At 30.5% G+C, this 24916-nt stretch overlaps 2 protein-coding genes across 2 annotated transcripts in view; one reads left to right on the top strand and one right to left on the bottom strand.

Annotated features, from left to right (window-relative positions):
- LOC113367179 (flocculation protein FLO11-like) overlaps window positions 1-11510 on the top strand; it is a 31364-nt gene extending 19854 nt beyond the window's left edge. Inside the window, exons 4-12 of the mRNA XM_026608809.1 lie at window positions 364-615; window positions 1115-1305; window positions 2553-2921; window positions 8173-8395; window positions 9475-9714; window positions 9779-9890; window positions 10617-10751; window positions 10825-10954; window positions 11142-11510. Coding sequence (XP_026464594.1) covers window positions 364-615; window positions 1115-1305; window positions 2553-2921; window positions 8173-8395; window positions 9475-9714; window positions 9779-9890; window positions 10617-10751; window positions 10825-10954; window positions 11142-11510 — 2021 coding nt within the window. The remainder of the gene's footprint in view (window positions 1-363; window positions 616-1114; window positions 1306-2552; window positions 2922-8172; window positions 8396-9474; window positions 9715-9778; window positions 9891-10616; window positions 10752-10824; window positions 10955-11141) is intronic.
- Window positions 11511-13334: 1824 nt separating this feature from the next.
- Window positions 13335-20475, bottom strand: LOC113366640 (solute carrier family 35 member E2-like). The gene is made up of 6 exons (XM_026608276.1): window positions 20057-20475; window positions 18155-18293; window positions 17892-18007; window positions 16361-16547; window positions 15734-15937; window positions 13335-13736 (listed from the first exon to the last, which is right to left on the bottom strand). Exons 1-6 carry the CDS (start codon window positions 20226-20228, stop codon window positions 13529-13531), a joined length of 1026 nt encoding a protein of 341 aa, XP_026464061.1. The 5' UTR covers window positions 20229-20475; the 3' UTR covers window positions 13335-13528.
- Between the last annotated feature and the right edge of the window lie 4441 nt (window positions 20476-24916).

Raw genomic sequence — 24916 nt, 5'->3', positions numbered from 1 at the left:
ACCTGTTTTTCAACCATTTTACCTGTTTACCAATTTACCTGGCATTTCGTTGTATATGTCTACCAATTATTTATCTGTTTAGATGCTTACCTGTCTGCCAGTTTACCTGTCCACCAATATATACCTGCCACCATGTCAACCTATCTATTAGTTTACCTAACCAATTTACCTGTTCAACAATTTATTTATTTATTTATGTTCAAGACAGTATAACTTAAAGTCAAAAAGACCTATTCTATACACCTATTCTATACACAAAGTTTGACTATATCTTATCTGCACTTATTTGTATCGACTAGTAGAGGATATATAAATAAATTTATGTCCTTTATCAATGCATTTAAATATATTTCATTAAATTAGGCCCAGCATACCTTACGACTACTGCTTCTTCAGTAGGCGACAATGTCGGAAGTAAAATAAACTACGGACTCACCGCACTGGTAAAGGAAGAAGCTGATACATTTAGTCTCGAGACATCACCAAGCGAACAGAAACATCATTCTCGAATTCAAATAAAAAAGGGACCTAACGGTCAAGACTATGAGTACGAGTACGTTTATTACTACTACGACGAAGACGAGCCGACAAAAACTGACCCTGTAGATGATTCGGGTAATAATAATTACAAATATCTCACAAATTTCAAACTGCACATAAATAAATCTTTGAAATTTGTTTTCAAGCACCTTAAATGATTAGAATAATTACAAGCGGCTTTAGTTACTTTGACCTATAATACAACATAGACAAAATAAATTATAAACATGATAACTTCGAAATATGTCATCGTAAAAAAAACTACAGCAGCATTACTCGTTTTTCATCTCATTCATTTTTTCATTCGGAAATATAATAATATTTCATAAACATAAATAATGCAAAAGTGTTAAATTACTTCATCTTACTTAAATCACTATATTATAATCATCAAAGTAAAGTTTGAAACTAATTAAAAATGCATTAGAGTCTAGAAGAAAATATTCAGTAAATGTTAATAAATATATTTATCAAACATTATATAATTTAGCATGGAATAATTAATTTTGATAGTCAATAAGTCGGAGAATAATAATGTATATTTAGAATCCTAAACTTTTTTATATTCTCCCAGATAAGAAGCCTGTAAATTCCGAAACTGAAAACAATACCCTGCAGCAAGAAGCTAGTGCCAGCAAAACAAGAAACCGATACAGCAGTATAGAAAGAAACGCTCCTGCTTCAAATGTTCAAGAACAGAATGAAGTCATACCAGATGGTCGATCTGGTGGTAGATCGAGAAGCAGGCAATCGGCTGAAGAGGAGGTAAAACATTCATTCATAATATATAATTCTGGTCAAGTTTCTGTGCGTTTGTGATATAAATCCAATGTGAATTTAAATAGTAGTAGTATTATAAATTTTCAACTAAAATTGCGAACAATATTAATATTATAAATTCTCTTAAAAGTGCACTTGCTAAGTTAGATAGAATAAGGTATAAATTTCAGTTGCAAACCACTATCAAAGAAAGCGATTTTATGAAAATTTATCAACAAACTTCAAAGACATGGTATAAAGGATGAATGCTACCGGTTATCATCAATTTGTTATATGCATATTAATAAACTTTGCATGGCGTATTAATATTGAGCATTTTTATAATAACATTTAACGTTAGTAGTTGTAAAAAATATTGCATATCCTTCTACCCTTCTTCCTTATCTATGCTTCTACCATACTTTTCTGAAAAAATGCGGGTGTTGTCAACGTATCAAAATCCCCTTTTTCTTCCTGGTGCGGCAGTCGACACACTGTCGACAGTGCCATATTTATTTTAAATTTATACCCACATTATCGGCATAGTGGGATTATATATAGTTGGTGATCCCTACTTGTAGAAGTAGGGCCCAAAAGCCAGCGCCACTGAATCACTGTTTTATTGTTGTGTTTTTTAAATATTTTACTTAAAATGTAGCTTGTTATTAATACTTTACTGCATTATAATACATTATTATATGCGTTTCTGCAATAAATTGAAACTATATGTTCCTAGTTTGTTTTACTACTCGCCTAAATAAAATAATAACATATTGAACCTTAGGTTTAAGCAGGTCCTTGTTCACATTTGCACAATTTGAGTAAAACGTGCAGAGCATATGGAATACTAACGAAAGCGATTGATCGTAATTACTATAATCGAATTCGAAACTTAGTAGCAATCAATTAGCAGGAAGCAAATACATAATATTTTCTTGCAAGTCTAAATGACAATTGTTACTTTCAACTTCAAAAATTGTTACAACCTTTTACACCATTATAAAAAATAAAAATAGCAGTCGACTAGTGTCGAATTGTCTAAATGACAACCTACCTCACGAAAGGATCACCCATTCCGACGCGGCTGTCGACAGCGCCGTTTTCTTTTCAGAAAAAACTTAAAAATCGGCAAAATATAAAATAGAAAAAAATAAAAAATTAATAAAACTTTTCAGCATAGGAAAACAAAATAGGTCTTAAAACCTCCGCGGACAACGTGTTAAATAAATTAATTCAACTTGCATACCTTTCAGATAAGTGAAGAACGACTGCCAGTCAGTACCAGATTTCCTCCACGGTCTCGACAAGTGACTACAACCACTTCAGCTCCAGCAGATACAAGTTCTCCTTCATCCGCAAGCACAGAAGAACGAGGCAGAAGTCCAGTACGCAGGCCAAGTCTGGAACTTGTTGACAGTGCGAGCTTCAAAACTCATGCTGGTGATGCTTCAGTATCTCAGTACAGAGATGCTGACAATCAACATAGCCGTGAAAATGCTGGAGTTGAAAAAGAAACTGCAGAAAATGATAAATTAAGTGCTTCTGCAACATCCGAAACTAACGTCGATCAAACAACTGAAGGAATCTTAGATGGAACAACGGATCCATCGTCCATGGATAAGGTAATTGACATAGATACTAGAACTGTCAAGAACCGTCATTTTCAAGAACCGGTTCCAAAGTCCAAAAAGGACTCGGTTCCGGAAGAACCGTGAACGGTTCCAACCCGAAAAAGTCCGGAGCGATCTCGGAAAATTCCAGATTGCTCCGGAAAAAGTCCGGCTACTTTTTTCTTATTAACTTCCCGTAGGGTAAGTTATTGTAATGGGCCGAAAATCGAAATTGAAATTTTTTACATTTCTTGACGTTTTGAAGGTTTCTGAACATTTTGGCATACCTCAGAAAAAATGGATGTGTGTGTGTGTTGTTCTATGTATGGATACAAATTTCCAGTCACGTTTTCGGGCGCACGGATCAACCGATTTGAATGGTTCAAAAAACATTCGATTCCTATTGATAGGGAAAAGAGCTGATTAGTTTTTGGCAAAGGCAGGTCCAGCCGTTACGAAGATAGGGAGCAAAGAGTGCAGAAAATAGAAATCGAGTTTTTGAAAGAACGGAGTATCCGATTTGAATGATCTAAAAAACATTCAATTAGTAATGATTGGGAGAAGTGTTTATTAGTTTTTGGCGAAGGCAAGCCCATCCATTTCGAAGATACGGAGCTAAATGTGTAAAAAATGACAGTTTTTGAGAGAACTAAGCGTCCGATTTAAATGATTCAAAGAACATTCTGCTTGTCTTAACAAAATAATTGATTTTGGAGAAAAAACATTTTGTTTCAATTTTTTTTTTTCAAAAAAAAATTTTTTTTGTATATCGAAAAAAATGCAGATTTTTCTTTTAATTCTGACTATAGTTCTAATATACTTTGAACAAATAATTTTAACTTTGCAATTCAGTTTATATAATTCTTATAAATATTAGACAATGCTACAATATTATATATATATAGTAATAATCTATTTGAAAACATTCAGTATCCCTCGAACATTTCGTTACGGTACGGGAAGTACCAGCAATTTGCCTTAAGGCACGATGCCATACTAGTTTTTACATTCAGTCACAAACATCCGTTTCAAGCTACGTGTCTCGCTTTTTGTTCTTGAAATTTTTTTTGTAACCCTTTGAATTTTTTAATATAATTTTAATTAATACTTTTTTGTGCATTACTATTTAGTTATGCCATATATTTGTTTGCCATGAAAGCAATTCTCAAATTGGAAATTGTACATTCGAATAATATTTAGTCTGCTTTCATTATTAGGTTATATGTAATTTCCTTAAACTTTTACATAAATAATTATAAACTTTTTCATAAACCAATAAATTTGAAGCGTATTTTTAGTTTCTTTAGTTTTTAGTTTCTCAATTAAAGTTTTCGATATCCATAGCAAGAGGCGGTTTCTTTTGATCAGGGGAATTTACAAAACTGGCTGCATATAGCATTAAAAAAATAACATATTATTAAAAGTATTACAACAAAACGCCTTAGTTTAATTGAAATAAATAGTTTATTCATAAAAAGTAATTTAATTTCTAAATTGTTAACTTCATATAAATATGAATATAATTTCATACTTTGCTAACCTTATTTTTATACCTAAGCTCTTCCCATTATGTAATTCGACTCTTGCAGTCAGAGAGCAAGTGGACCTTATGATCATAATATTAGTAAATGTACTAATACATATATATCTAAAGTTTTGAAAGCAGAAGCGTACTTTTAGAGCCTGGCGATTGTACATCGACTCATAAATCGTAAAACAACAAATTTCAAAAATTCCTTCGAGTTTGCTAATTAATTTTGAAATAATGCATATTTTAAAATAGTGTTTCATAAATAAATAACAAATATATAAAATAATATTTATTAGAAACATAAACTAATATATGTTACATAAACTGATTTTATTTTTTTTTAAAATTGACAATTTAAAAGTAGAATAGAAGTGTTTGTATTAACTTCTATATCATTTGAAATGTTGTTGAAATGGATAAATATTTAGTTTCAGAAATAATAATTTATACGGTATAGCAAAATGCGGCTCTTGTAGTCGGGTGTAGTCTATTGAAAATAGTTGGAGGTCTTTCTGCAAACAAGTGTCAAAGTATGATTTGGAGAAGTCATTAAAATCAATATTAATGGGCTAAAGACTGATGGCTCGCAATGAAAAGATTCAGGCTAATACATATATAACAATGTTTAATTTTTTATATTGTGTCGCAACACGTCTCCTTTCCCTATCTATAAACAAAAAAATTCTTCGCATGTGGTCTGTTTATCTGAGGAGTATCAACAGACAGTAGCAATGACAGGCGCTCATTATGCGGCTGCGCATTTATTTGTGTGTAAAAACGCTGTGAAGTTAGGTGTGTAAATATTCAAGTCTGTCGAACATTTTGAAATTTTATGAATCATGGGTATAGACACTATAGATAGCTTGCAACGTGCTTTCTTATCACTTGAGTCGTAGCCGAGTGGTAAGGTGATAGAATTCTAATTTTTGCGTCTGTTGTTGGAGGTTCGATTCCCGCTCATATTATTATTATTTTTTTATTATTTTAATTTCATATTTATAATTGCATGAGTAAATAATATTAAAATTAATTGAAGTGTTTAATTAAAATTATATTTATTGCTACATATCCGATAATAAAGTACCATGTAACGTCTGTATAAAATTGATGTGATGCTTATAATTATAATTAACTTTGTATATAATTATAATTAAATATGTTAACATATTTTATATTAAAATCAGCTATGATAAGGAAGAAAAATATAAGTTATATGCATATAAAAATTAATTATTGGTTAATTAACAATTAAGGGATGATACTTATCGCAAAATAAGAGAACTACAAAAAAAAAAAAACAAATTATTCAAGTTATGTCCTTATATTAGCAGTGATAGAAAATAAATTCTAAATATCATTACTAATGTTTTTATGGAAATAGATTTTCTTTTGTGAACAAACACTGTCCAAAATAACTCGAAAGTTTTATTATATAAATAAAATCAAACAATTCATAATTAGAACTAAAGAATATTAGATTATTATATATAATTGTATATATATATATATATATATATATATATATATATATCAACACATTTCAATAATGAAAATAATGAATATTTTAACCGCTGCATAATTTTTACATCTTTTTACTGTTTCAATTTATGTTTATCTTTGTTGGTACACCTACGTTCTTAAAAATTTTAATGGCTGCCGCATAATGAGCGAGTTCACAAATGTCATCGCTACTGTCTGTAGTCACGTGTGTTTATCTGTGTTGCGAATGCTTTATAAAGGGACAGAATATGCGATGAACAGTGGCAGTTCATCCCTTATTCTGTCCCTTTCAAGCATTCGCAAAAGTTCCGATCTCTCTTTCTGCCCAAATAAAAAACTGTTGTGTACAATTGTACATAAGTTAAGTGTACATATTCGGTAACGATTTATTAAACAAAATTAATAAATTTATAAATTCTTAAAGCTGAATATTGAACTGAAATGTACTTAAATTATAATTCATTATTATTATTGGTAAAAAATCGTTGCAGATTTAATTAAAATCGTAAATAAAAAATATTTTAACGGTTGATTACGAAAAAAATACCCTTTCGTTATACTAATCAGTACATCCCCAAATTTTTCGAATAGTAATATTCAAAATCGATTTAAATTTTTTTAAGAAAAGGTTTTGAATGAACAACAGCTCAGTTTGTGAGAAATTGAAAGGTAAACTCGTAGTGCTTGGCATCGTGCCTTGAAGCAAATTGCTGGAACTTCCCGTATCTAAAATCCTTTTTTTAAAAAAATATTTTTTTTTAACTTTGAAAAACAGGCAAATGTGGTCTCTAACAATACAGAACGACTTATTAGCATAATATTATCCAGTCAGATTTTCTGGCTAAAACAAAGTACTCCTTCGCGAAAGTTATAGTAGGTTTAACTTCTTAATTCGAATAAGTTAATCAATTTTGAATCGAAATTAGGCTTTGAAATGGAAATAAATAATGTCTTGAGTTCTTATATTTGAATATTTGAAATGTTGAGTTAAAATTAATGAGAATTAGAAATAATAATATAGGATATAAAAATAAAAGGTTGTAGGTGACAAAAAAAATTAAAACTAGTGGGGTGTATGGCATCGTGCCTTAAGGCAAATTGCTGGAACTTCCCGTACTGTAACGAAATGATCGAGAAATATTAAATGTTTTAAAATAGATTATTATAAATATTGTATCATTGTCTTCTTATATTTATAAGAATTATATAAACTAAATTGGGAAGTTGAAATTATTTGTTTAAAGTATATTAGAACAGAAATAAAATAAAAATCTGAATTATTTTTAATACACAAAAAAAAAATTTTGGAAAAAAAAAATTTAAAAAAAATATTTTGAAGCAAAAATTTTTTTTCCAAAATCAATTATTTTGTTAGAACAAGCAGAAAGTTTTTGGAATCATTCAAATCGGACGCTTAGTTCTCTTAAAAACTGCCATTTTTTGCACATTTAGCTCTGTATCTTCGAAACCGCTGAACCTGCCTTTGCCAAAACGAACCACCCCTTCTCCCCGTCATTACGAATTGAATGCTTTTGGGATCATTCAAATCGGACGCTCTATTTTCTGCACTCTTTGCTCCGTATCTCTTAATCGGCTGGACCTGCCTTTGCCAAAAACTAATCAGCGCATCTTTCTATCAATAGGAATCGAATGTTTTTTGAACCATTCAAATAGGTTGATCCGTGCGCTCGAAAACGTGGACGGAAAATTGTATCCATACATACATACACACTCACACACACACACACACATCCTTTTTTTCTGAGGTATGCCAAAATGTTCAGAAACCTTCAAAACGTCGAGAAATGTAAAAATTTTCAATTTAGATTTTCGGCTCATTACAATAACTTACCCTACGGGAAGTTAAAAAAAAAATGGAACCGTCGACGGTTCCCAAAATTTGAGAACCGGTTCTAGAACCGGTTCCAGAACCGGAACCGCACTGGACCCGGATCCGGTTCACAGCTCTAATAGATACTGGTTGACGTTATCAAAGAGAGTTATATGAATAAAAATATGTAGAACTAAAAAATATCAGTTTCGTATTTGGTATGTTAATTGTTCTACGTTTATTAGTCATATTTGATGGTAACTCATATCTGATCATAAATGAAGCAACATAGAATGTATAAATAAATTCCATTAGATATATTCACATTTTATGATCAAGGATTTAATAGATTTTCTTAAAATATTTCAAGATCGCAAATGATTCATTATCATATTTCATAGGTTGCTCTTGATTTATACGCATATCTGGCAGGCGAAAACTTGAATGCTAACAGTGATTCAACAACTGAAAGTAACGATTCTACTACTGAAGGTAATGGTTCTGGCACAGAATACACAACATCAGACGAAGTCGAAATTACTACAACAACGACAGAACCAACAACTACCACCACCGAGCCCACGACTACTACCACTGAACCAACAACAACTGCATTGCCAGCAGGTAATACAAAAAAAAATCTTAAAAATATAAAAAAATATTGTGAGAAAATATCATTTTCCGAATGTTCAATCATTTGAAAACAAAAACATATCATTGTATAAATTTCAAAATAGTATCAAAAGAAAATAGAAAAAGAAAAAAATCATATACTACGATATGAACAATTTGAACTTGATCTAAGTATTATTAAAATTGTTTCTATACACATAAGCATGATTGATACAGGTTATAAACAAATATATTTTTTTAAACTAATGATATGAATTTAAAAAATTATTCATACGAAAAATGTTTGACCCAATGTCAATATTTTGGAGATTGATGGATTTTGTATTATGATTGATATAAATATTAATGTCATTTCGAGTGCTTCTTGTATCCATTTTTTGAAACTACAGACAGCCTTGCTCTGGCTCTGAGCCACCTCTGCCCAGCCAGAACATATTTTCTCTGGTTGCGCTTAGAAATATCTAAGCGAGATTTACTATGCCCAACATAAATGTTTTTTTATTTAATAGTTACAACCTGTTTACTCAAATGGAGAGTTTATATTTTCCGTTACTGGTTTGTAAGACCACTGACACTATTTATTTTCAGTGATGGTCGTTACAGTTACTGCTATTAATAAAATTTCATTTATTGAGTGAATCAGAAACATCTTTATTACAATATATGGTCAATTTGAGTTATTTAAAATTGAAATCCTTGAATTATTTTTGAAGATTGTTATACGTATAACAATCTTTAAAAATCTCAACTAGTACTAGTCTACTCTAGTAGATTTTTATTGAAATTTTTATTTTTATAAAAAAAATAGTAAATGATGCATTCATGTTTCAAGTATGTATATGGTCATGTGTTTATGGCAGGCTTAATCGAATAAGTATTTATTTAACAATAGCTATCAAAAGTAAATGCGTTGAAAGAATACTAAATATTTTAGGAAAAGCTAATAATATTTTGATAACATGATAATTTTTTATTACTAATACAGGAACAATTAGAATAAATAACACCAGTTAAAAAATAGTAATTGTATGTTTTTTTCTAAATAAAAATTCTCTTGAAACAAATTTTAGGACGAAACAGGTTCCGTTTGCGAACAGGTGCGCGACCAGGTGGTAAAGTAACAACAACTACTACGACAACAGCAGCACCAGTGGAAGCCCCAAAAACAAAAAGCCGTTTCTCGCCAGCAGGACAACGTCCAGCCTTTGGACGCGGCAGAACAACAGCGAAACCACATGCAGCATCCGTCGATGAACCACAGGCCACAGCCGAAGAAGCTAAATCAGTCTCGCATTCCAAACCTTCAATAGGTATTGAATGAACAAAAAAAATGTTTAAATGATCACGATATATGCAATCCCTTTGAATTAATAGGTCGCAACAGATTTAACTTGCGAGGAAGAACAACAGCAGCTCCTAATGCAGAAAATGAATCAGACAAGGAGGCAACTCCCAGTGCTGTTTCATCTGGACCTAAACTTACAAGGTACAGTACATACAAAAAGTACGGCGTCTTGCCATATAAAAGGGTGGAGTCCCTACAATATAAGAATAAAACTAATGGTGCATGAAATCATGCCTTAAGGCAAGTTGCTGGAACTTCCCGTATCAGAATGAAATATTCGAGGAAAAAAATCAGTAATTTACGAATATTGATCAATGATTAATAACAATCGTTTTAAACATTTTTAAATAGGTAATTATAATCACTATATATTTCATCGTTCACAAAATATACGGTGACGATCTTATCGCTCAAAATACTTGAGAAAGTTTACATTAGGAAGAGGTGCCAAAAAAATTCATCTGAGGAAATATTTCTTACGATTAGAATAACGTATATGAAATATACGTTTTCAAACTGAATTGTAAATTTAAAATTCATATTTGAAGTATAACACTTTGTATATTTTTGAAAATTTTGGAAAAAAAATTCTGAATATTTTGAAATTTGCTTGAACCGTAAACGGTAAAAATTAACAATCTTGGTACGGAACCCAACAAAATTATAACAAAATTAGTACTCATTTTTTTAATTTTCATCAAATATCAGATAATTTAATGTTCATATGTCTAATGGTCATTTTTGACCGCCAAATATCAACTTTTTTTTACTTTTTCCTCTATATCTCCGAAACCGCTAGACCTGCCTTAACTAAATATGTATTGATATTATCTCAATATCTCGTAAATATTTTTTTTTAATGTTTAGGCCTAGACCAGCGTTTAGCATTAGAACCAGAGGAAGGCAAACACCAACGAGTACAACAACCGATGAAGAAACGCAAACAGATGAAAAGAAAGAAGGAAACCAAGAAGATGTGCCAGTAACACCAAAAACAGTCAGGTACCACATACATATAAGTACTAATAGGTAAGATGATTTTATTAACGTAAATGTGTTAATTGTTCTAATTTAGATCACGTTTGAATGGGCGACCTACCCGACCAAAACCACTTATCGGTGGAAAGAGCCGATCTACCGCCACTCCTGATTTGAATAAAGAAGAAACAATTGCTGATAGTGAACATGCAGCTTCTGAAGGCGAAGTAAGTTCTTAAATCTACAATGTTCACTCGTCTGTGCCGTCAAAAAAATTATAGTTAATCGTAACGTAATTGAGTTGATTCTTGACACTTAACATATTACTAAAGATATTAAGTAATTGCTTTAATTACTATTTAACATATAAGTAGGTTAATAGTTCACAATATATTTATTTTTTTACATATACAGCCTGTGCCAGAAACCACAACTGCTTCAGGCCTCAGCAAACTGCGCCAACGACCACGTTTGCAGGTGACTGCCCAAAAACCAAAACCACCAGCAACAAATCCATTAATCAATAATAGACGCTCAAATCCGCTGATTGCTCGGCGAAAATCACCCATCAAAGCAGCAGTAAATGAAGAAATTGCTGAAACCACAGAAACTTCAGCGGAAAACTCAGAGAAGCAGACCGAAACTGAAGTCGAAGCGAGCCCTGAAGAAACCACTGACGAAAAAAGTGAAAAACCCGAAGTGAGTAGCGAAACACCGAGAGGGTTAAATGGACTTTTAGCAGGAAGAAGGAGATTAGCAGGCCGAAAGCCCGGTACTATATAATAAACCTAGTTTCTGAAAAAATGCTAAATATATGAAAGTGTGCTAGTTCGAAGATTTATTTCCGGTGGATTTAAGTCGTGAGAGATTTGTTTGAGTTTTTTACTTTTATTTAATAATTTTATTTTAGTGTACTGAATGCAAAACTTTACATAAACCTAGACAACAAAATTGTGCCGATAAATTGTTATTCTAAGGTGAAAAAAATATTTCATGTTTTTTGGGGAACAAAAATTCCTGATACCCAGGCAATTATGCCAATATTTATGATTGTAGTTGTACTAAACAATTAATAAAAGTCGCAAACACATAATGCGAATAATATAGTAGAGTTATTATTATAGTATCAATATATCATGTTTTTTTTCTCATTGGAAATTAGTAAAAACTTTCAGATGCAATGAAATCATATTCCTCCACCACAGCTCATATGATTATTCAGTAAATATTGTCAATATTGTGTGAGAAATAATTACCAACGTTTATTAAGTACCCTGTTTTCAAAACAGTAATGACCAATAGAGAACTTTTTTTCTTATCTCTTTTATTTACAACCGTCCAGTAAAGGACATTAAATAAATTTGATGAATTTACAATAGTCGGCCGAAAAGGGACTTTGTATACTACAAGGACATGTTACATAAACTTCCCGATTTGTGTAAATAATCGATTTAATCCATGATAGATGATAGAAAAGCTTTTCGCAAAAATAAAGAGAGACTGCCTAATCTAATACTTAGCTTCTATTCCCATTTCTTACTGTGATAAAATAATGAACTATCCTAGTCAACCCAAAAAAATTTATTCATCCAAGTTAAACTCAAGCAATGTATGCAAACTGTAAATATACTCAAATTCTTCTAACCTTTAAAAGAATTTTAATTATTATAGATGGAGTTTCCTTTTGTCTCATGCCATTCTTAAGCTTTTAAATACAACCTTGGACTTGTTACGATATTAATTGTTTATGTAGTTCAGAAACATATATTCTTTGAATTAATTCTTGAAAAAAATTATCATCAAACCGTTATTATTGTCTGCACTACATATGATTAGTTCAGACACACTTCAACGCTATATCTTTCTCTGGCCGGTAATCTCTAAACAAATGACTGAAATGGATTTTAATATGAGAAATTTCTAAATAAATTTCAATTTTCGTATATACTGCAATAAGCACTTGATTTACTACTATTGCATTATAAAGTTTGTTGTAGAACAGTTTTCTAAAACATGCCTCAGATATTCATCAAATGTTTATATTATTTGACTTCATATCTGCCCATAGTGTAGCTATCACTGCTATCACTGCTGGCAAAAAAATATTTAACCATTTAATAAAAATGTTGTCTTCTTCAAGAAAATCCTTTACAGATAGTACATAATACTCCAATGGTTTTTCCAGTAGTTTCAAAATGCAAATATCGCCTTGCATTGATGCAATCCAAGATAAACTGCATATTCAAAATAACGATTTGACAAACTACTGTAAATTGCCTATTCCTCACAGTAAATGTACCTATAATATTTCAGTTTATATTAATTTTAAAATTAATTGATAACAGCAATGTTTTTATCTATTTTTGAAAAACAGCCATCATTCGAGTATTGCTCTTTGTTAAAAACATATTTGCCAATTTCATGATTGCTGTATCAAATGATCCTCACCATCCTCACTATTGCTGTCTAGGAAAAAATCCAGCAACTTTTGTATCATTCTTTCCGCACAATTGAAATTGTAATTCCAAGAAGTTTATAGAAATACTTCTTTATATTGAAATGTAGAACAAATCAAATTTAATTGAAATATTTTTATTTCACTCCATTCTTTACAATCCTAGTTATATAATAAATTATAATCTTGTATATAAAAATAATTTTCTTTTATATCTAAATCTTACAAATGTCTTCCACTTTCACTGGGATGTTCAACTTAAAGAAAAATGCCTAAATAATAATTTATAAATATGCTTGTACTAGCATAAACATTATTATTTGACTAACGATTATATACGTCTTTATCATATATTTCTGACATCTTGTTTGGCTGCTTGAATCTGTGCTTTCTTACTTCGCTGTATTTGAGAATCATAATCTTGTGCTTTGTTATAAAGCAAAACTCCAAAAATAACAATAAGTGTACCTAAACCACTAAGTAATGTGACTGAATTACCAAACAGCACAACAGACATCCATATCAGGAATGCTCTCTTGACAGTATTTGCAACACTGAAAATGATATACATAGTTTGTTTATCTTGAATACTTAAAGAGAAAAGGTGAGTGGTGAATTAGAGCCATGCATATGAATTGTACCATATTTGTTCTAATTATAACCATAAATAAAGATGAACATTTGCAGTAATTTAAAACTATATTTAAAGAATACACCAATAGATTTTTTTTTATACTCGTTCTCTTCTGAGTTAATAAAACAAAACTCGCATTTCAGCATTTCAACAACTTGTAGAACTTTTCAGTTGTTTAAAACGTACAAAAGCAATTTAATCTATTGCTTTCAAAAAAAAAAGTTATTCATGATGGAATTCAAGAATGATAATGTGATTGCTTTATATTTGGCTGAAAAACCACAAGTGGCTATCGTTAGAGCCACCCTCCAGCACTAAATGTGATTAAATCTTTTGTTTCTTGTTTTCACTGCTCATTACCGTGATACTCCAAATTCACGCCCAAAAAGTGGATGAAAGAAACGGTAATAACACCCGAAAAGATCCGAAAGGCCATAATTCGGACGTCACGCGCATGCTATCTTTGTAACTCACTCTTACAGTGAGCGTTGCACGATCAACATATCATCTTCAAAATCTTATATGTAAAGATATTTTCTTTCAAAATATTCTATCTTATATTGGCGTTTGCATTTTTTTTTTGTTTTTTACATGTGTGTGAAATTAAACATAATTTTCTAAATTTTCGATAATAACACAAACTTTAAAATAGCTGAAAAAAAGTTTCATCGAGTTCCCCTTAGATTTTTTTTTGTATTAGAAATATCTGTTCCTATAAGTATTGTAAAATTCAACTGTACAAAGTTGCACACTTTGCTTCGGCGCAATCTTGATATTCTATGAAATTTTTTTTAGTTAGAAGTAATGATTTTTAGAAAGTAACGTATTTTTACCGATAATAGTACTCCCTAATTTATCATATACATATTTTATTTTCAGTATAATCAATATCAAATTCGCAATCGGCAATCTCGAAAAAACTCGTACACTTTAAGGAGCGTATAAGTTGTAATTTCTCAGAAATGTTCCGACATTTTGAATCCGCCATGTTGCTTTTAGCAAATTGAATATCAAAATTGTGATCAACAACCTCGAAAACCCCCATATAAATTTTTGAAAGCGTATAAGTGAATGAGCCGAAACCAAGACTTACTTTTTACCACGTCGAAATTGGTCAAAACTTAAAGTCATGGTAACGCAATATAGCAAAAAGAAAGGAGCCAAAGGCGATCACTTCAAGGGCGATTATATGGTACTTTGATGATTGAATTAATCATTAGCATATGTGCATAACTTCAAAAGAGGTCTATTTTGACACTAAAGCAGAATGAAAATAATAATTAAACAATTACTATTATTAAACATTTCCCAATACTTTATGGACAGAATGTAAATATATATATAAGCCAACGCCTACCCTTAAGTAATAGTATTTGAAAAAAATAACCAAGCACCCCCCAACACTAGGAACAAAATGGCATGAGAGCGATGAAGACCCTAGCACCTGTCCTGCATACACATATTTATGTAGTGTATTTATACATAAATATGTGTATATGAGCCGCTGAGTGCAAACATCGATTAACTCCATAAAACAAAAAGTTGAGAAACGCGATGATGTAATGTACATTGTTTTTTAAAATTTCCCTGATAATATGAATTTAAATATAAATGTAGAAGCGTCGATGCACGGCCAGAACAGATACAGCGTTACTGAAACGATTTACATTATACAGAGTATGGAGTTAATCGAAATGGCTTCTGAAATAAATTTCTTATTATTCAATGGCCAAAAAAAATTTGCCATTTAACGGTGCTAATCTTTATTATTCCGGAAAGTTATTATAAATACTAAAAGTTATGATTATACCAAGTTCTTTCCCACTAATATCTCAGTTTTTTCAAAAAGTGGAGTTAGTCGATGTGTGCACTGAGCGGCTCATATATTATTCATTAGTATAATATATCTGTACAAACCTATGAGTGACTGGACTAATATAGTCCATTAGTACGTAGGCAGTAATACTTTGGAAGTGAAAGAATGCTCCATTTACTAAGTACATCATAAGCAATCCACCACTCGCCATGTTTTTCACAGCATCAAAATCTACTAATATAAAAGTAGCTGGAATTTGTACTACAACAGAAGCTAAGCTTGTATAAAACTGCAGCTCGGCTGGCCTGTTGAATAAAAAATTTTATAGTAAACAATATTTTGATAGTAATATTGAAATTTAACTACAATTTAACTATTTGATTTTATACTACCAATGTTAGTTATCTTAATTATATTGAATTCATTAAAATTGTATCAATAACAAAATGCTACTTTCTGAAGAAGCAACTATTTATTTTTAAATAAATGGTTTCTAAATTGAATAATTAAAAGCACCGTTTAAAATTAATGCTCTTTTCCTTGAAATTTAAATGTATAAATGAATAAACTAATAAAATTGACAAAATAGCATAAAGTTATCCAGATAAACCAATAAAGCGCTACAAAATTTAATCTTTCCACTGGCTACTATAACTTCATCTAATAAATCAAATTTCTACAATAAGAATCTACCAATAGCAAATACAAATATGTTATGTGGTGCTTACGTGTATTTATATTTCTCGCCAGAGATGAGCATTTTTGAATAAACATTTTGTAAGCACTCTGTTATATTTGTACTCATTGCAGCAATAAAACCTAAAGTATTAAAACTAAGTTCAGTTGCTGAACACAGTGCAAGGCCACCCATAACTGGTATCAATGATAGGCGGACATATAGACCAATTTGCTCTCCTGGAATGAGATTATGTAGATTATTAAACCTGTACAAACACATACAAACTAATTATATATATATATATATATATATATATATATATATATAAAGTTATATGCTAAAGAGCATCAAACATACAATCAATATTTGCATTTAAGATATCAAAATGATCTTCATAGTGCTATCAATTTTGAAGTGGGATAAAATTAACACTGACCATTGCACAAGACTTTTTTCAAAACCAACAAGATTTTGAGGCAAAAATTATGAACTTTACGTTCAAAACTACAAAAAAAAATTTAATTCCTGAAGTAAAAGTTTATGTTTTGCCAGAAAATCCAATCTGCCAATTTTATTTGATCTCGACATTTCAAATAACTTTGTATTGCTTCATACCACAATTGAAAAAACTGTGTAATGTGAGATACAATTACACTGATTTAAAACAACATGCACCATCTACGTACTAACAAGTAAGTAAGCTAATATAGATGCAAGTGTTTTTAAAAAATATCAATTGCAAATTGCAAAAATGACAAAAATGAAACAAAAACTTTATTTTCAAAATAAACAGTTGAAAATTTCATGTAAGAGCTATCTCTGAATTCTACTATATTAATTAAGTCCATTATCTATATGTATGGGAAAGTTCATAGAACTTGACTGAGCTTGCAAATAGTTTTATCATATTATTGCAAAATTATTAATATAGTATTGCAAAAAATTGGTTATTCTACTTTGTTATTTTTAACAAGTATGAATTTCTTGTATAGTTGAATCTTGCATGGATCAACCAATTCGAATGATTCAGAATACATTTGATTCCTATTGATAGGGAGATGGGCTAATTAGTTTTTGGCAAAAGCAGGTCCAGCCGTTTTGAAGATATGGAGCAAAGAGTGCAGAAAATCTAAATCGAGTTTTTGAAAGGACGGAATATCCGATTTGAATGATCCAAAAAGCATTCCATTCGTAATGACAGAGGAAAGTGGCGATTAGTTTTTGGCACAGGCAGATGCAGCCGTTTCGGAGATACCGAGCTGAAAGTGCAAAAAATGGCAGTTTTTGAGAGAATTAAGCATCCGATTTGAATGATTCTTACAACTTTCTGCTTGTGTTGATGAAATGATTGATTTTGGGAAAAAAGAATTATTTTATTTCTAAAAAAAATATTTTTTTGAATATCCAAAATCATTCGAATTTTAATTTTAATTCTAGCTAAAGTATGAAGCTCACTTATATACTCCAAATCAATAATTTTAAATTTGCAATTCAGTTTAAATAATTCTTCTATATATTACAGAAAAAAATTCAATATCACCCTATTAAATTTGTTTTCAGGAGAAATTTATCATTCTTACCAAGAACACATTGTGATATCAAAACTGTAAATATTGGTGCAGAACTTTTGATGGTTTCAGTAAAGCTAACTGCTACATAATTCAATGCCACCAATCCTAGAACAACAGTCAAAAATCTAAAAATATAATTTAAGTGCATTATAAGTAATAAGTAATAATTAATAAAAATTATCTTACATATATTTTTATATATATATATATATATATATATATATATATATATATGCATGTAACTGTATTGTGTGAAACATAAAAGTATTAACCTTGTGCATCCTACTAAACACATATGCTTTAAAAACCCAGGCGGTCTGTTTTTTCTTGTCCCAGTGGATTCAAACATTCCGCATGGAAAATACATTTGGACAAATCCACAGAAAGCTGTCATAAACATTTGGCTGGCACCTGTGAAATAAAAACAAATATGTTGAAATTATATTGTTTTTAATAATTACAATGAAATACATAACAAAAATGACACACCACATATATAATATTATATTTGCTTATATGATTGCTATTGAAGTTCTGTGCTATAAGTATGAAAATTTTGTGGAACTATTTATATATCATATATTAATTCGCTTATAGAGTACTTAAAGCCCTATTGCTTTTATTTGAAAAAAAAAATTCTAACATGGTTATGATATATATGCTTATAGGTGATATATTTAAAATGTCTGATAATAAAATAAAATATATACCCCACAGAATGTATAAAATGTAAGTAGGGTAAGTATGGACAAAATAACATGGTATTTGGTTCTTCTATGATATTTACTTATTTTTTAATATCTTAACTAGTCTCAATAATTTTTACCCATCTTTAGTTCATTGACTATAAGTAACATAGTATTTTATTAAGTAGAAACTATAATAACATAATTATTGAAAAAAATGTGACTAGTTGCAAAAATCAAATAGGGTATGGACGAAAAGATAAGTCGAGGGGAATAGTCAAAATGATATATATGGTAAAGACATATTGAGATGCTGATTTTTAAGAAAGTAATTCACAAATAAATTGGTTTGTCCTCGCATATAACCAATAAGCCCAAAGCAAACCAGTCATACATCGTAACCAAATTTTACCAGACTTAGAATGGAAAATGAGGTCTTTGCAATAAATACATGTTTCTTCTTTTTACCAGTTGATCCTTTGGTCTGTTAGAAAAAGTTAGAGTGAAAGTTAAAAATCAATTACTTTTTGCATTTATCAATTTTCTTTTTTCTTAGCTTTAAATGAACTATCCTGTAGTTCAAAATAGTACTATGTCATTTTGTCTATTATCTATCTATGTCATTTTGTCTATTGTCTATGTATGTCCATCAAACACCTGATAATTGCAATAAAATTGACTGAAATCTCTAGTACAGTCATAAGTTCATTTTAATATAAATTGTTGAACCCAGTATAATTGTTTGAATCGATTATACTGCAACAAGATTGTGACAATGACTCTCAACATTTGACAGAATTGTAATTATGGTTTTCTCAAGGTTAAACAGCTGGGAAACTTTACTAAAATTAGCTGATTTTTAAATAAGACCACTATGTTATTTTGTCCATATATACCATTCTTTCCATATTTCCCCTGTATTAAATAATAGTAGTTGTATAAACATATTCATAAAAATGAATATAATAAAATGTTGTAATGACCATATTACGACATGTAGAAAATAAATATATACTATTGTATAGATATTTTGTATGATCTCTCATACCAGACACTTCCGTCTCTCTGAGATGTATATAATTTATATTTTCATTCAAATAAAAAACAAGCATTCTGTAAATACTTCTTTGGGCAAGTATGTATAGAATACTGGAATAATTTTTTTGATTCTTTTTTTTTTGTTAGATAGATATTTTTAAAATAAAAATAAAAATAAAGGCTTTGAGAGCACAACACCATCTGGCTACTGACATTGGTTAAACAACAGTTTTATCTACCGTTAGAATTATAATGTAGAATAAGCCATCTTTCCAATCTTACAATTCTTTTTAAATTGGAATCTTTTGTTACTTCAAATAGGTAAGAATAGTCTTCAAAAATTTAATTAATTTTCTATGATGATACAAGAATAGTTAAAGAAAAAAAAGTTGACATAAAGTTTAATTTGGATTTATAAATAAATAGGTTTGTAATATATTGACTTTTTACCTAAACATGTTGGGTCTCCTCCTTTTGCACTTAATATATACTTGTTTAAAAAAAGTGTGCATCCGCTAAAAAAGTACCACAGCATCAGGAAAAACAAGGCTCTGACATTATAAAGCCCTTCATAGTTTTTTGTCACTATTGGAGTCAAGGGTCGCTTTTCTGATATTTCCATAATTTGTCAATTAAATACCTTTTTCATAATAATATAAATATAGTCTCAAACATGCCACCGGTTTCGATGAATTCAGTTACAAAATATGTGATTGTCTATGTACTGTCTATTGCTACGACTTGAAGGCATATTTGAGATTTTTAGAAAAGATAATTACTAATCATTATTATCTCAAGATTGATCTTAGCAATATGGATTGCCTTGTAAGCACGAGAAGGAAAATCATTACACCTTATTTGATATACACGTTGACTGACACACGTTTACTTTATCTTATGCCAAAAGCGACTGCTGTCATTGTCAAATTGAGCAACTTTCAGAATTTAAGGAAAATGCCGGTAGATGGCACAACTGCATTTTTCGTTGATCATAGAGCGTAGAAACTTAGATGAAAGGAGAGTAGACACTAAGAAGAGTAGAAATCACGAAGCAAATGCTCTAAATTTAGAGTCTAAATCGGCCATGTCCAACCTGCGGTCCGCGGGCCGCATGCGGCCCGATGGCGATGTTTATGCGGCCCCATGACAAACAACAATCGCACAAATTATTATTTTCAATTTAAATAAATAAATTCATTTTAAGTAATTAAATCTATGGTGGGGAGAGAAAAAAAAAATTTTTCAAACAGTTTTAAAATACAAAAAAAACATTTTTTTCAAAAAAGTCCACTTTTTTCAATAATTTCAAGATTCTCAAAAATTTAACTTTATCAAAGTTTTCAAAAATATTAAAGCTTTTACAAGTTTGGAATTACGGTACGAGAAGTTCCATCAAATTGCCTTAAGGCGCGATGCCATGCACCACTAGTTTTTCCAGATTTGTTGCGGCCCAGTGCATTGTATATTCCTAAATTTTCGCCCAAAGAGTAATTTAGGTTGGACATCGCTGGTCTAAATCTATGGTCTAAAACTAGTAGTGTGTGGCATCGTGTCAGGGCAAATTGCTGGAACTTCCAGTACCGTAATGAAGTATTCGAGGAATATTAAATGTTTTCATATAGATTATTATAAATACTATAACTTATATCTTACATATATCTTTACAGAAAAATAAATAAACAATTTTTTTTATGGTACATTATCTTTTTATTATTTTAATAATTTTTATAACTGTCCTGAAACGGACAACAAGTGAAATATTTTGACATAAAACTGAAGGCGTTGGCTAAATACAAATTACCTGACCATTGCCAGTGATTTGTCGAAAGTCTTATCTATTGTTGATTAATGCAGAAGAAATTTTCTTTTTAATCGGGCCCTGGTAGAGTTGTTCTGAAGTTTTCTGGTGAGCAAAGTTCGGGTGATCAGCTAGGCGATTTCTATATTTGTGTGAGTAAGCGATTATTGCATCCTTAACTGTGCTAGTGCCTGTGTTTTTGTGTATTAACCAATTTGGAACATACTTTGGTGCTAATAAACGAAATTTAATCAATCGAATTTAAAATTAAGGATTTAGTTTATTATTATTAAGTTATTTATTATTAGTTTATTTATTATTATTATTAAGTTTCTTGAATCATTCAAATGCTTAGTTCACTTAAAAACGACCATTTTGTGGTCATTTAGCTCTGAATGTCCGCAACGGCTTGACCTGCCTTTGCTAAAAACCAATCACTACTTCTCCCCGTCATTGCGAATTATATGTTTCGTTCATTCAAATTGTATGTTACGTTCTATCAAAAACTCACTTTCTATTTTCTGCACTCTTTGCTCCGTATCTCCAAAATAGCTGAACCTTCCTTTGCCAAAAACTAATCAGCATATCTCCCTTAATTGAAATCGAATGTTTTTTAAACCATTCAAATCGGTTAATCCGTGCGCCTCAAAATGTGGACGAAAAATTTTATCCATACATACGTTACACACATACATCCATTTTTTCTAAGGCATGCTAAAATGTTCAGAAACCTTTAAAACGTGAAATGCCCTACGGGAAGTTAAAAATATAAAATGGCTCTACTTTTATTTAAGAGTTTATGTTTTCACCAAAGAATGCAATTAGTTTAGTTTTTGACTAAAATTGGAAAAAATCGTTAAGGAAACACGTCAATTAACTGTTTGTAATCAGTTAATGAAAGTCATGATTTTAATAAAACTTTGCATAGCGAGACCTTTTTTGGATCGTGCACTTCTTGCGCTTTCCATGGAGCTTTTCCATTAACTCAATAACGATTTTTGTTTTAATTTATAACTGAAATGTTTAATTATCAATATTTGGCGACAATTTTGTAAGGTTTAATCTTTTTAATCCAGGTTAATGGTGTCCAGTAAACATCTTTTTCATGTTAGGAGATTGGCAATAACGCCAACCTACTCAATTTAGTGAACTCTTTTTTCTAGCAAGCGTTACAATGTCTCAATGTCTGATTATAACTTTTAGGTCAGCATTTAGAATCCAGGAATACTATAACAAGCTGGAAAATCGTAACAAATATTGTCAAGCATAAGTCTTTCCTTAGCCAGAATATAGGATCTTTATAAATTCAAACATGTTCAAACACAAAGACAATTGCCTACATTCTGCAACTCATACATCTTTACAAAAACATACAATATTTTTAACTTTCCGAAGAAGAAGTTTATGTTTGCGCCAAAAAATTCGAGTTGCTAATTTTATGTTTCCTCGACGTTACAAGCCATATTCTGAATTAAATGAGACTAAATTTGGAAAAAGAATGTGTGTTATATGTGAGCCGGTTTTTGAACTTTTGTCGACATTTTCTCAAAAGCGAGTAGACCAATTTCAAAAATTTCAAACCCATTCGATGTGACTTGATAAGGACTAGTTAGATAGGGTAGTAGATAAGGTCAGTTTGACGCGATCAGCCAAGCCGTTTCTTTGTAATTAACAGAAAAGTGTAAAAATTTTCGTCCTCGTTTTAGCTCACAATCTTGAATTGATTTTAAAAATTTAAAAACTGTTCGGCAGATATTGGATGGGAATTGCATTTGTTTTTGGCTCAGATCGACCGATTTTGATGAAACATTGTATAACGATAATTTCGTAATCTGAAGTAACACACTAAAATGGACATAAAAACTATACAAAATATTCATTAATGTGTAAGTTGCAGCATGTAGTTTTTATAAAACTGTGTAAGTTGCACTCAATTTATGGTTGCAATATGTTTGAACTTGCTAAGACCCTGCTGTGAAGTTTACAGCCTCCAAAACAATCATATTTGATATTTCTTTTATATTTATTTATTAAAAAATAATTATATACATATTAAATATTTTGAGTGGTAACTATGCACTAAATATTTGCTAATTTTTCTAGAACTGAAGGCCATTAAAGTAAATTTTTAACTTTTTAATATATATAATTTATGACCTGACCTTTTTATTTCGACGCTATTTAATGATAGTATAGAAACTGCTACTTTTAGACAAATGAAACTTAGAACAACAATGTATGATATATAAATTTTCATGTAAACATTTTCAAGTTATCAATAGTGCTATTCTAAAAATCTTCATTTATTAATAATTTTTTCATTAAAAATTTAAAAATGATATTTGTTCTCCTCCTATATACCCTGCAACATAAATCAATCATTTTGTTTTATCCAGAAAACCTTGATAACTCTCACGAAAAATTGTATGTGTATACTTGAATAATATCACCATTGATAACTGCTATGACCCTATTTATTAAATTATGCTAGTCTTCCTACGATCTGGCCGCTCTTCTGTAATTAGCCCTACTAGGTTTTGCCTGTACGGCTATTTGTTGATTAGATTCGGATCCTGCGATATCTTCAGATTGAGCTGGTGCCTTTGGGCTAGCCCTTGATGAGAACCTAGATCTGGGTGAAGGTTTGGCAACTTTTGCTTCTACTTCCTTAGTTTCTTCAGCGGGGCTGCTCGGTTCAGCTTTGTCTTTTGCACCCGTGAAACGCCTTCGACCGTTGCTTGCTAGTAATAATAATAAACGATGGTATAAAAAATATATTTATACATAATATATATATATATATATATATATATATATATATTAGGGCGGGTCGATTTAAAAGTCGCTTAGGCACATATAATTTTCGGATACTAGGAATCAAAATAAGATACTTTGCTGAAGAAACCATACCTCTAAAATAAATTCTGATGTGCCGTGCATTGACCCAAAAATAGGGATTTAATTTTGAAAAAATCCGTTTTAATCCATTTAGAGTGCTCCAATTGCGTCCAAATATATAACAAACCCCAACTAACTTTGGAAGGCCCCTGGGTTCACCCCCTGGGACCTCCTGGGACTTAGAAGTCTCCCATACGAACATTGCAAAAAATCATCGTTTTTGGTACTTTACTTAGCAAAAATGTGTTTTTAAACAATTTTTTTTCAGATATTAATTCATACACACACAAAAAACTTTTTTCCAAAAAGATTTTTTAAAATTCTTCTTTGTTTCAATTTTTCCAATGCATTTTGTCTCGGCGCTTCTATGCCAGCTAAAGGCTATTACGGCGACGATATTAGAGAGCCATGGAAAATTTTCCAGACTTGAAACTAAAAAAGACTTCAAGCAATAGTTTATGAGTTTTACATAGTTTTATTTACATATCTTATGATTAAATAAATTTTATAATAAAAATAAATCGCAGATTTTTGTCCCCCCAAGGGGTGAACTATAGGCATAGGTAGATCGACCTTCCAAGTTACTGGGAGTCGGTCATACATTTGGACATTAT

The sequence above is a fragment of the Ctenocephalides felis genome, unplaced genomic scaffold (assembly GCF_003426905.1).
Source record: "Ctenocephalides felis isolate EL2017-DRISC unplaced genomic scaffold, ASM342690v1 CF-g0.4_SCAFFOLD_01170, whole genome shotgun sequence".
NCBI classification, from domain to species: Eukaryota; Metazoa; Arthropoda; class Insecta; order Siphonaptera; family Pulicidae; genus Ctenocephalides; species Ctenocephalides felis.
The sequence above is the reverse complement of the archived record's forward strand: the minus strand, read 5'-3'. Positions and strand labels throughout refer to the sequence as shown.

Excerpts from the sequence above, each read along its gene's own strand:
- LOC113366640 (XM_026608276.1), bottom strand. The coding sequence starts at position 20,228 with ATGGAAATATCAGAAAAGCGACCCTTGACTCCAATAGTGACAAAAAAC. Across the intron at positions 16,548-17,891 it reads GATATCACAATGTGTTCTTG|GAGAGCAAATTGGTCTATAT; the intron begins GTAAGAATGATA and ends ATCTCATTCCAG. Across the intron at positions 15,938-16,360 it reads GGCGAGAAATATAAATACAC|GCCAGCCGAGCTGCAGTTTT; the intron begins GTAAGCACCACA and ends TTTATTCAACAG.